At 43.5% G+C, this 13737-nt stretch overlaps 1 protein-coding gene across 1 annotated transcript in view; it reads left to right on the top strand.

Annotated features, from left to right (window-relative positions):
* Window positions 1–13737, top strand: part of loxhd1a (lipoxygenase homology PLAT domains 1a) — a 49664-nt gene that overhangs the window by 34535 nt on the left and 1392 nt on the right. The window contains exons 30-40 of the mRNA XM_031802660.1: window positions 924–1133; window positions 1438–1564; window positions 1796–2004; window positions 4294–4479; window positions 4945–5072; window positions 5418–5535; window positions 10066–10243; window positions 12014–12199; window positions 12450–12620; window positions 13041–13179; window positions 13546–13701. Coding sequence (XP_031658520.1) covers window positions 924–1133; window positions 1438–1564; window positions 1796–2004; window positions 4294–4479; window positions 4945–5072; window positions 5418–5535; window positions 10066–10243; window positions 12014–12199; window positions 12450–12620; window positions 13041–13179; window positions 13546–13701 — 1808 coding nt within the window. The remainder of the gene's footprint in view (window positions 1–923; window positions 1134–1437; window positions 1565–1795; window positions 2005–4293; window positions 4480–4944; window positions 5073–5417; window positions 5536–10065; window positions 10244–12013; window positions 12200–12449; window positions 12621–13040; window positions 13180–13545; window positions 13702–13737) is intronic.

The raw sequence follows: 13737 nt of genomic DNA, 5'->3' as shown, positions 1-13737 counted from the left end.
GTATGAGCTGAAAGTTTAGAGGGACGGCCAGGTCTTGGTAGATTTGCAGTGGTCTGATACTCCTTCCATTTCAATATTATCACGTGCACAGTGCTCCTTGGGATGTTTAAAGCTTGGGAAATCTTTTTGTATCCAAATTCGGCTTTAAACTTCTCCACAACAGTATCTCGGACCTGCCTGGTGTGTTCCTTGTTCTTCATGATGCTCTCTGCGCTTTTAACGGACCTCTGAGACTATCACAGTGCAGGTGCATTTATACGGAGACTTGATTACACACAGGTGGATTGTATTTATCATCATTAGTCATTTAGGTCAACATTGGATCATTCAGAGATCCTCACTGAACTTCTGGAGAGAGTTTGCTGCACTGAAAGTAAAGGGGCTGAATAATTCTGCACGCCCAATTTTTCAGTTTTTGATTGAAATTATCCAATAAATGTCGTTCCACTTCATGATTGTGTCCCACTTGCTGTTGATTCTTCACAAAATAATACAGTTTTATATCTTTATGTTTGAAGCCTGAAATGTGGCAAAAGGTCGCAAAGTTCAAGGGGGCCGAATACTTTCGCAAGGCACTGTACATACAGGAAACTGTTGAGGGTGAAAAAAACAGCAGTGTTGCAGTTCTAGACACAAACCGGTGCACCTGGCACCTACTACCTTACCCTGTTCAAAGGCACTTAAATATTTTGTCTTGCCTGTTCACCCTCTGAATGGAACACACATACAATCCATGTCAAAATTGTCTCAATGCTTAAAAATCCTTCTTTAACCTCCCCTTCATCTACACTGATTGAAGTGGATTTAACAGGTGACATCAATAAGGGATCATAGCTTTCACCTTGATTCAGTCTGTCATGGAAAGAGCAGGTCTCCATAACATTTTGTATACTCAGTGTATGAGCCCCTGCCTTCTATTCCAGGTGGATAAGTTCACCATTGAGGCGGTGGACCTGGGTCAGGTGTTTAGAATGAAGATTCGCCATGACAACAGCATGATGAGTGCTGATTGGTACCTGGACCAGGTGGAGGTGGTTGACGAGGATACGGAGGAGGTCTTCCTGTTCCTGTGTGAGCGCTGGCTGTCCAGAAAGAGAGAGGACAGACGCATCGAAAGGATGTTCTATGTCAAGGTACTGTTATAGAGGCCTTTCGGCCTTGGTGTGTGTGTGTGTTAGTGTGTGTGTGTGTGTGCCACAGTGTGTACACCAATTTATATGTGAACTATACTTCTGCAGTCAGTTTGTGTGTGCATGTATGAGTGTATACACATGTTTGTGTTTGTGCGTGTGTGTGTGTGTGTGTGTGTGTGTGTGTGTGTGTGTGTGTGTGTGTGTGTGTGTGTGTGTGTGTGTGTGTGTGTGTGTGTGTGTGTGTGTGTGTGTGTGTGTGTGTGTGTGTGTGTGTGTGTGTGTAAATCTGTGAGTATTCTCTCAGGGTTACGAAGGGGAGAGGGAGACTATCCAGGGCAGTAAGAAGAGCTCAGCCCTGATCATGAAGAGTGTGGACAGCAACATGAACAAGAAGAAGAAGAAGGGGGAGGACGTCCAAAAGGAGAGCACCAGTCAGTAAACACACACTGCTGTCAATATAAACACACACTTCCATTCACAACCCCCTCCTCGAGCACACACACACTGACAAAAAAAGAGTTATGAAAAAAGACTGAATTTCACCAGTTTCATACATTGCAATGAGCTGATTGATAACTCCAGACAAAAGTCTTTATTTGCATTCTGCTTTGTAGAGGCAGAGTTACACATACAATCAAACACATTACCTTGTGTCTCTGCAGTCATTCCATACCACTTCACCATTTCCACGGGGGAAGAAAACGATGCCAGTACCTGCAGCAGGGTCTATGTGATCATCATGGGGCCAAACCACACCCAGACACAGAGGCTGTGGCTGGACCTGCCTGGGGGAAAGAAGTGCTTTGAGTCTGGGTCTCTGGAGTCCTTCGAGGCTCATGGAGCTGACGTTGGTGAGATTAAAAAAGTGGAGGTAAGTAGTTGAAATGGACTGAAAGAGACGCATTTAAAGAGTTGGGCCAATGCAGTTTCTGCATTATGATGCATTTACATGACACATTCTAGGAGTGCCATCCAGAGGTGGTGAGGACTTTAATGCAGGGCAACTTAAATCGGTTTTACCTCATTTCTATCAGCATGTTAAATGTGCAACCAGAGGAAAAAAACTTTAGACCACCTTTACTCCACACACAGAAACGTGTACAAAGATCTCCCTCGCCCTCAATTTGGAAAATCTGACTGTAATTCTATCCTCCTGATTCCTGCTTACAAGCAAAAACGAAAGCAGGAAGTACCACTGACTCGCTCAATACAGAAGTGGTCAGATGACGCAGATGCTAAACTACAGGACTGTTTTGCTAGCACGCACTGGAGTATGTTCCGGGACTCATCCGATGGCATTAAGAAGTATACCACATCAGTCACCGGCTTCGTCAATAAATGCATCGATGACATTGTCCCCACAGTGACCGTACGTACATACCCCAACCAGTAGCCATGGATTACAGGCAACATCCGTACTGAGCTAAAGGGTAGAGCTGCCACTTTCAAGGAGCGGGACTCTAACCCTGGAATCCCGCTATGCCCTCCGACGAACCATCAAACATGCAAAGCGTAAATACAGGACTTAGATTGAATCGTACTACACTGGCTCCAACGCTCGTCAGATGTGGCAGGGCTTGCAAACTATTACGGACTACAAAGGGAAGCCCAGCCGCGAGCTGCCTGTGACACGAGCCTACCAGACGAGCTAAATTACTTCTGTGCACGCTTCGAGGCAAGCAACACTGAAGCATGCATGAGAGCACCAGCTCTTCCAGACGACTGTGTGATCACGCTCTCCGTAGCCAATGTGAGTAAACACATTAAACAGGTCAACAATCACAAGGCCGCAGACGGATTACCAGGACGTGTACTCCGAGCAGGCATTGACCAACTGGCAGGTGTCTTCACTGACATTTTCAACCCGTCCCTGGCTGAGTCTGTAATACCTACATGTTTCAAGCAGACCCCCATAGTCTCTGTGCCGAAAAACACCAAGGTAACCTGCCTAAATGACTACCCGTAGCACTTACGTCTGTAGCTATGAAGAGCTTTGAAAAGCTGGTCATGGCTCACATCAACACTATCATCCCAGAAACCTTAGACTCACTCCAATTTGCACACCGCCCCAACAGATCCACAGATCACACAATCTCTATTGCACTCAACACTGCCCTTTCCCACCTGGACAAAAGGAACACCTATGTGAGAATGCTGTTCATTGACTACAGCTCAGCGTTCAACACCATAGTGCCCTCAAAGCTCATCACTGTTTTCAACTCTCTAGAGACAGCAAGAGCGGTAGAGATACTCTGAATGATCGGCTATGAAAAGCCAACTGACATTTACTCCTGAGGTGCTGACCTGTTGCACCCTCTACAACCACTGTGATTATTATTATTGCCAAAGGCTCCAGCTACCCTAGTCATAGACTGTTCTCTCTGCTACCGGACGGCAAGCGGTACCGGAGCACCAAGTCTAGGTCCAAGAAGCTTCTTAAGAGCTTCTACCCCCAAGCCATAAGACTGCTCAACAGCTAATCAAATGGCTACGCTATGTACATATTACTTCAATTACCTCGACTAACCACATTGACTCGGTACCGGTACCCCCTGTATATAGCCTTGTTATTGTTATTTTATTGTTGCTCTTTTATTTTTTACTTTAGTTTATTTAGTAAATATTTTCTTAAGTCTTATTTTTCTTAAAACTGCATTGTTGGTTAAGGGCTTGTAAGTAGGCATTTCACGGTAAGGTATTCAGTGTTATGCTACACCTGTTGTATTCAGCGCATGTGATAAATACAATTTGATTTGATTTACATGACACTGCAACATTCTTTGCCAGCCATTAACTAATACATGGGGAATATTTAAACAGTGCTATGTAACTGAATGTCTGGAATTAGACCTACATTCTAAAAGTTGGCCTAAATATATATGGCTCTGGGTGCCAAAACTAATTTTGGGTGCCGATAAGCTTAAAATGTAGATGCCGGTACTTATCATATTTTAGTGCCAATATTTTATAAGGGGTGCTGGTACTCAAGCTGTAGAACATTGAGTTGAGCACCGGCCCAACACGAGCACCGGACACATTACATACCCACACACACACACACAGACACACACACACACACACACACACACACACTACACACACACAGACACACACACACACACACACTGTTTGATATGATTGCTCTATGCCCTCCTTGTAGCTCGGACATGACGGCGCCACTCCGGAGAGCTGCTGGTTGGTTGATGAGCTAGCTGTTGCCGTGCCAACCAAAGGGGTTAAATACATTTTCCAGTGTAAGTGCTGGTTGGCCAAAGATCGGGGCGATGGACTGACTGCCAGGGTGTTCAACGTGTTGGATGCAGATAGCATCACCATCTCCCAAAAGGCAAGTATCATTACATTAGTTCCCTTACTGGTACAGTATTCAGCTGTACTTACTCTACCTCCTAGTTAAACATCCATTACCTGCTAATACAATACTGAACACCTACAGTACATTGCCATGTCTGTTTTATGTATAAAGCAGGGAGGCTGCTGAGGGGAGGACAGCTCATAATAATGTCTGTAACGGAGCGAATGGAGTAGAATCAAACACATGGAAACCATGTGGTAAATGTTGATACCTTTTCACTTACTCTGCTCCAGCCATTACCACGTGCCTGTCCTCCACAATTAAAGTGCCACCAACCTCCTGTGATACAAAGATACTGTTAAACACAGCCTTTTTGTCACACTGATCAGTTTAACTGGCAAAGTATGTTCATTTAATGTGTTCATTGATTTATTTGATTGGTTAATTTATTAGTTGACTGATTAATGAATTGATTGATTGATTGCGTGTTATTGTCAGATCATCTATGAGGTGACGGTGGTGACGGGAGATGTTCAGAACGCTGGGACAGACACCCAGATCTACGTGTCTGTGTTTGGGACCAACGGCACCACAGAGGAAGTCCTACTGCAGAAGAACGAGGACAGGTAACAAACACACACCTGGCCCAAAGTTCACCCACCTGACCAAATGTTCACACTTGAACAAATGCACAGATTTAACACACTCAAATAAACACAGCCCAAAGACATCAAGTGGTATTGAAATGACCAAACTACGATTTTATTCAACATTCGGCACACAATTGGCCCAGCGTCGTCCAGGTTTGGCCGAGGTAGGCCGTCATTGTAAATAAAAAACACATAAAAACAATCTCCAAATAGCATAGAATTGTCTTATCTACTGTGTATGTGATGTGAACTAGTGGTGTTTACAGTATAAAATACTCTCCCTTCATGCATTATGCTCACACACACTCTGGCTGTCTTTAGGTTTGAGCGGGGTCAGGAGGACACGTTCAGCCTGGAGGTCGATGATATTGCTCCCCTGAGGAAGATGAGGGTCCGTGTTGACGGCTCTGGTAGCCGACCTGACTGGTTCCTGGCTAAGGTCAGTACTGGAAAGATGTCACAGTCTACACTCTTAGAAAAGGGTACCAAAAGGGTTCTTCACCTGTCCCCATAGGAGAACCATTTTGATTCTGGGTAGAACCCTTTTAGGTTCTAGATAACACCTTTTCTTCTAAGAGTGTCCCGACTTAATTCAACAATGAGTCCACACATCACAGTTGTAGGGTCTTTGATTAGTCAATCAATCCATCAATCAATCAAATATATTTATAAAGCCCTTTTAAAATTAGCCGATGTCACAAAGTGCTATACAGAAACCCAGCCTAAAACCCCAAACAGCAAGCAATGCAGATGTAGATGTAGATTACTTCATGTTTACTGTAACAGTACAATAAAATACAATGATAACAGGTGTAGGGATTTCTGCAGGGATTGCTACATTAACTAAGTGTGTGTGTGTGTGTGTGTGTGTGTGTGTGTGTGTGTGTGTGTGTGTGTGTGTGTGTGTGTGTGTGTGTGTGTGTGTGTGTGTGTGTGTGTGTGTGTGTGTGTGTGTGTGTGTGTGTGAGAGACAGACATGGGTGAGGCTTTGCTGTCTGTAAGTCTTAGGTCACAGTGTTGCTCAATTCACAACTTCCCTCTCTTGCCTCGGTCACACCGACAGCATCATTGAGCAAAATGGTACGCAGCATCATCTGGATATGTGTGTAACAAAAGTTCAACATTCACCTTCTGCTACCATTTCTGTCAAGCTGTCTACTCAAAGAGTCGGATGCATACGTTCGATAAAACTCACACACACACACACACACACACACACACACACACACACACACACACACACACACACACACACACACACACACACACACACACACACACACGCTGATAGGCGATAGGTCACTGGATAATTCAGCCACACACACCAGACAGACAAACTCATGCAATGCTGCACAGTAGGAGTCAGAGTGCATCTGGGGTGAGCTTCAGTGAATGGCATGTACAGTGCCTTGCGAAAGTATTTGGCCCCCTTGAACTTTGCGACCTTTTGCCACATTTCAGGCTTCAAACATAAAGATATAAAACTGTATTTTTTTGTGAAGAATCAACAACAAGTGGGACACAATCATGAAGTGGAACGACATTTATTGGGTATTTCAAACTTTTTTAACAAATCAGAAACTGAAAAATTGGGTGTGCAAAATTATTCAGCCCCTTTACTTTCAGTGCAGCGAACCCCCTCCAGAAGTTCAGTGAGGATCTCTGAATGATCCAATGTTGACCTAAATGACTAATGATGATAAATACAATCCACCTGTGTGTAATCAAGTCTCCGTATAAATGCACCTGCACTGTGATAGTCTCAGAGGTCCGTTAAAAGCACAGAGAGCATCATGAAGAACAAGGAACACACCAGGCAGGTCCGAGATACTGTTGTGAAGAAGTTTAAAGCCGGATTTGGATACAAAAAGATTTCCCAAGCTTTAAACATCCCAAGGAGCACTGTGCAAGCGATAATATTGAAATGGAAGGAGTATCAGACCACTGCAAATCTACCAAGACCTGGCCGTCCCTCTAAACTTTCAGCTCATACAAGGAGAAGACGGATCAGAGATGCAGCCAAGAGGCCCATGGTCACTCTGGATGAACTGCGGAGATCTACAGCTGAGGTGGGAGACTCTGTCCATAGGACAACAATCAGTCGTATATTGCACAAATCTGGCCTTTATGGAAGAGTGGCAAGAAGAAAGACATTTCTTAAAGATATCCATAAAAAGTGTTGTTTAAAGTTTGCCACAAGCCACCTGGGAGACACACCAAACATGTGGAAGAAGGTGCTCTGGTCAGATGAAACCAAAATTGAACTTTTTGGCAACAATGCAAAACGTTATGTTTGGCGTAAAAGCAACACAGCTCATCACCCTGAACACACCATCCCCACTGTCAAACATGGTGGTGGCAGCATCATGGTTTGGGCCTGCTTTTCTTCAGCAGGGACAGGGAAGATGGTTAAAATTGATGGGAAGATGGATGGAGCCAAATACAGGACCATTCTGGAAGAAAACCTGATGGAGTCTGCAAAAGACCTGAGACTGGGACGGAGATTTGTCTTCCAACAAGACAATGATACAAAACATAAAGCTAAATCTACAATGGAATGGTTCAAAAATAAACATATCCAGGTGTTAGAATGGCCAAGTCAAAGTCCAGACCTGAATCCAATCGAGAATCTGTGGAAAGAACTGAAAACTGCTGTTCACAAATGCTCTCCATCCAACCTCACTGAGCTCGAGCTGTTTTGCAAGGAGGAATGGGAAAAAATGTCAGTCTCTCGATGTGCAAAACTGATAGAGACATACCCCAAGCGACTTACAGCTGTAATCGCAGCAAAGGGTGGCGCTACAAAGTATTAACTTAAGGGGGCTGAATAATTTTGCACACCCAATTTTTCCGTTTTTGATTTGTTAAAAAAGTTTGAAATATCCAATAAATGTCGTTCCACTTCATGATTGTGTCCCACTTGTTGATTCTTCACAAAAAAATACAGTTTTATATCTTTATGTTTGAAGCCTGAAATGTGGCAAAAGGTAGCAAAGTTCAAGGGGGCCGAATACTTTCGCATGGCACTGTAATTGTATTGACCCATTTCAGTCAGTGTGGGGTTGGAGCTAGCCTGGTTGCCTTGTCTGTTCAGTTATTACATTCCACTCCGTGTACATTTGCCATAGAGACTGGTCTTTCTTCACTCTAAAAATATGAACATTCTATCATTAATGAGCTCGAGGAGATCAGATGAATTGATCCTGATTTGATAACCCTCACAGTTATCGTCCAACCACAAAGGTTATGCAAATATTGCAACTCTCACCTTTAGAGTGCTATCTCACGTCGTGAGCAAAAATGTCTTAGCTTTGATTTTGAGCCTCAAAATACAGCTGAAAATTAAAGTAAAAAAAATTAAAGTAGGGTGGGGATTGTTTGGTCAGAGTGGATGAGTGTGCATAGAACGGGAACATCTAGCAACCCAAAGGTCAAAGGTTGCGTGTTTGAATCTCATCACAGACAACTTGAGCATTTTAGCAACTTTGCAACAATGAAGTATGTTAGCTAACCTTTAACCTAACTCCTAACCTTAACCCCTAGCCTAGCTAACCTTAGCTTTAGCCACCTACCCACTTAGCTAACGTTAGCCACAACAAATCGGAATTTGTAACATATCATACATTTTGCAAATTTGTAACACATTGTACGAATTTCAATAACTCTGTTCCAGTTCTGTTTGATGGTCAACATTGAATTGGCAGCTGGCTTTTCCTTTCAGTACAAAATTCACTACGATGCCAAGACCTTAGCACTCAGATGGGAAAAAAGGCATTTCCTATGCAGGAACAACCCCTCCATGTCTCTCCAAATCACACAGTCTGCCTCTAGACTAGCCGAACAGTAGCTAAGCAGTCAGGGCTCATACCCAGCCGTGTCTGTCAGTGGCTGGGCCGTGTCCTTGAAATGACCCAGTAGCTGTACAGCATCCCAAAACAGATGTGTACTGCCAACGTTATGGATTACACACACAGAGCATGTTTATTTCAAATGGCCACTGCAGTGAACTGGGCGCACTGCCAGCATGCTAATCCCACTCAAATTAATATATTGATGGAAGTTAATGCAGGTTGGGCTGCCTGAGCCAAATCCTTGGGTTTTTATAATGGGCTAATTTCTTCAGTTACACCCTGTCCATGACAAAGGATCAAATACACTGGGAGAGGAAAGTGGAATAGAGATATGCTCATCATGTTACAGTATTTATATATACAGTATATGTATACTTCTGCATTTTATCACTATGGCATATGGCTCATCTTTGTTGGTATTTGTCTGGCCTTGTCCTACGGATAATGCCATTGTCCTACGGATAATGCCATTGTCCTACGGATAATTTCTGTACAGCACTTTGAGATATCAGCTGATGTACAAAGGGCTATATAAATACATTTGATTTGATTGTCATACAGATAATGGAATTGTCTGAAGATAATGGCATTGTCATACAGATAATGCCATTGTCCTAAAGATAATGACAAAGGTATACAGATAATGTCATTGTCCTAAAGATAATGCATTGTCATACAGATAATGGAATTGTCCTAAAGATAATGGCATTGTCATACAGATAATGTCATTGTCCTAAAGATAATGACAAATGTATACAGCTAATGGCATTGTCCTACAGATAATGACATTGTCCTAAAGATAATGAAGTTGTCCTACAGATAATGGCATTGTCCTAAAGATAATGCATTGTCTTACAGATAATGGCATTGTCCTTCAGATTGTCCTACATACTGTACATGCATAGTGTTGATTGATGGTTTCTCCCAATAGAATTACAGCAGTTATGTAAAGGCATGGACTCCCATCCTCACCCTTTAATATGCGCAATACAGTCTAAATGTGTAAAAAGGTTGCTACTGTATGTAAGAATTTGTCATTGTGTCAGTCACCTTACCTCGTAAAATAATGGTTAATTAATACAAATTAAAAAATTATAATTAATTATGATTTCCCTCAGATCATCATGCGTAACCTGACCACAGAGGAGGTGTCAGTGTTCACCTATGAGGAGTGGCTGTCTAAGACCAAAGGACCCAAGAGGACCATGATCTGTGAGATGGCTGCTGTGGTGGATGAGGAGGAGATGGTGGAGATCACCACCTACATTATCCAGGTCAAGACCAGCGACATTGGAGGTGGGTCAGTCAGTCAGTCAGCCTGCCAGTCAGTCAGTCAGTCAGTTAGTTAGTCGGTTAGCCAGGTAGCCAGTCAGTAATTCAGTCAGCCAGCCAGCAGGTCAGTCAGTCGGTCAGCCGGTCAGTCAGCCAGCCAGTCAGTCAGTCAGTGGCAGTGCACAGACAAACCACATTCTACAGTCTTCATGTTTGTCCATCATGTTTGTGTGACTGACCAGGGTTCCCTATTCATAAAGCGTCTGAGTAAAAAGTGCTAGGATCTGTTTTGTCTTTTAGATTATAATAAATGGATAGGAGAACCTGATCCTAGATCAGAATTACTACTCTGAGACGCTTTATGAATACAGGCCCATGTATCAAACTCGACTATATTATCCCACTGAATTAAAGCTGAGTAATTACTGTAGTTCCTGAACCACATTTACTACATTTGCTTGTAATCACACTATTCCTCCCTTTCTTCCAAATCCATGCTATTTATCCTACACTGCGCCAGATTCAGCTTCAGTCCTGTTCCTAACTAGCTGGGATGTGCCTGTTACACTATATTCTCCTGTTTTACTTTATCTCTGTGCTGCAGCGGAGTCTTTGCTGCTCGGAGAGACGCGAAGCAGCAGCAGAGGTGGAATACGACAATCCATTTCATAGAGGCTAATGAAAGAGAAACTTCTCTGAAACCTCTCACTCGGCTTTGGTTCTTTAGCCGTGCAGTTTTCCACCGCAGAGGAGAGAGAGGAAGACTGCTGTTTGACACGATAGAGGGGCTAGGTGTCTAAGCTAACTTCAAAGAGCTCGTTATTCTGCCCTTGGCTGCCTGTGTTACTGAAGACATGTCTTCTCACCAAACCTGTGTGTGTGTGTGTGTGTGTGTGTGTGTGTGTGTGTGTGTGTGTGTGTGTGTGTGTGTGTGTGTGTGTGTGTGTGTGTGTGTGTGTGTGTGTGTGTGTGTGTGTGTGTGTGTGTGTGAGGGTAATAATGATAATGAGCAGAGCTGTCACACACAAGACATCAGTGAAGCACTGACTGCTCTGTGAACATTACACACACACACACACACACACACACACACACACACACACACACACACACACACACACACACACACACACACAGGTTAAAAACATGTGAGACACGTGCACACACTCAAGCACACACATGTGAATCAGAGGAAACAGGGCTTCTCTGGTTTCTCAATTGAGGTTTGATAAGGTAGTTGGTTAGTGGTTAATGGGGGACTATTGGAAAGGTAGTCTATGGAAGTAAATTGTATTGGTGATGTGATTATTTTTCAAGAATGTCGGACCGCTGATGGTGAAGTGATGTTTGAAATGGCAAAAGGTTAGTAACTGATGGGGAATGTTTGCAGGGACCTGTTTGTAAAATCAGTCTATGAAAGTAAATTGTATTGGTGATTTGATTATTTTTCAGGAATGTCAGGAATGTCTGAAAAGGCAGTCTGGTGACTGTACGGTTATTGGTGAATGGATTTTTATGAAGGCTGTAGTGTCGACTGGTGGCGAGTTGAGCAATGAAAAGGCAGGCAATTAGTGGTTAATTCTTAAGGCTGTAGGCTATACCTGCTAAGTAAGGATGAGTTGAGATTCATGAAGGTGTAACAAAGGTGGTTCAGTGAACCATGTTTGCATGGCCGTTAGCTCAGAGAGCTAACACAGTCTTGTGGTGCGCATGAGATCTGGGTTCGAATCCCAATCAGCCAATAGCACTGCAGTTTTTCATAGAAGTTGGTAACTCTCCTCCCTCTCTGCACAGGGGCAGGCACTGACGCTAACGTGTGGATCATTGTGTTTGGAGAGTGCGGTGACACTGGGACCCTGGCACTGAAAGAGTGCCAGAAATCCAACAAGTTTGAGCGCAAGCAGACAGATGTGTTCCGTTTCCCTGACGTGCTCAGCCTCGGGGAGCTCTCTAAGGTTCGGGTGTGGCACGACAACTCAGGTGAGCCAATCAGTCATCAGGAATATGATGACATGACAATTACGATCACAGTGAACCAGTCAAAATATGAACCTGCACGCCTATTGACTGTAACTAACCTTGCACTGTGTGTATGCACCAACTGATGGTGAACTACTAGATCAATTCTTCAGGTTTCTCAGCAATACTTTGACTCAAAACACAACAATATATGTTTCACGCCTGTCTTTCCCGTCACTTGTTTCATACTCTATTGTTATGTCATGATCAGGGCCTGCTCCAGGATGGCACATAGAATACATCGATGTGAAGGATGAGGCCTTGGACAGGACATTCCGCTTCCCCTGCGACCGCTGGTTGGCTCAGAACGAGGACGATGGTCAGATCATGAGGGAGTTGTCCTGCGCCAACAACGACATTTTAGACCTCAACGAGAAGACCAGTAAGATCAGCCGCACACAAGCCTTATCTCTCTTTAGTAGGGTCCAGTGTTTCTCCTGGTCTGGTCATCCAGTCAGGAAAATCTCCTAGCTTTACATTACTCCAATCAGATCATAATGAAATCACTACAGTGTACTGTATTATGTAATCTACTTTGAATCCTATTCTATTGCAGTGTTTCTCAAATGCAGTCATCACGTAACCCCAAGGTTGCAAATGTTTGTACTAGCCTGCTAAGCTCTTTATTAGCTGAATCAGGTCTGCTTGTAATGGGCAAGAACAAACATTTTCAACATTGGGGTTACGCCAGGACTGGACACTGACCATACTAATGTCAATGTTTGCCTAATGGACTGTTCATATGAAGAGAATACAGTCTTCCCTGGGCCAAGCTAACACACTGTCTACTTTTGATTGAAAGAATATGAAATTATTACCACCACGGCGGACACAGACGACGCAGAGACCAAAGAGAACGTCTGGATCGCACTGGAGGGGAAGAAGGGGCGTTCAAAAGAATTTATGATGGAGAACTCATCAAAGAAAAAGAGGTTCCTGCGGTACGCTGCTCTTCAGATTAGTTTAAAAATGGGAGTTTTGTTTGTGTAAAGAATGAGCAGAAATTATTGGGGTTTTCTCCCTTTTTTATTACGACAGCCAGGCTCATTGGAATGATCTCCCTTGGCACAAGGAACGTTTTTACAGACTCAACAGTATACTCTACTCTCAAGGAATTCAATCACTAGTAATAAACTCATTAGACGTTTCCAGGCATGTAAAGAAGAGCTCATGAAATCTAATCCGACAATCTATTTTTCTAGAATAACATTTTTGCTAAATGATTAAATTCTAGTCAGTTGTAATATTATTCCCTTGTCATATTCTTTAATGGTTTAAGGTTATGTGGCTTTGTTATTTTCATTCAGGGGAAACAAGGACAAGTTTGAGTTCTCCTCCAAACAGCTTGGGGACATTGCTGGCATCTGCCTGGGCCACACCCCCAAGGATGGGAAGAAGGTGAAAGGTGAGGCGTTCTGGCACGTGAAGGAGGTCGTTGTCATAGAGAAAGTGCTGGGCAACAGGTGAGTGACCCCTAGCCTGACCCCAGGTATATAAAC

Source organism: Oncorhynchus kisutch, linkage group LG23 (assembly GCF_002021735.2).
Source record: "Oncorhynchus kisutch isolate 150728-3 linkage group LG23, Okis_V2, whole genome shotgun sequence".
Taxonomy (NCBI): Eukaryota; Metazoa; Chordata; class Actinopteri; order Salmoniformes; family Salmonidae; genus Oncorhynchus; species Oncorhynchus kisutch.
Note: the sequence above shows the minus strand (reverse complement) of the source record. Positions and strands in the feature narration are given on the sequence as shown.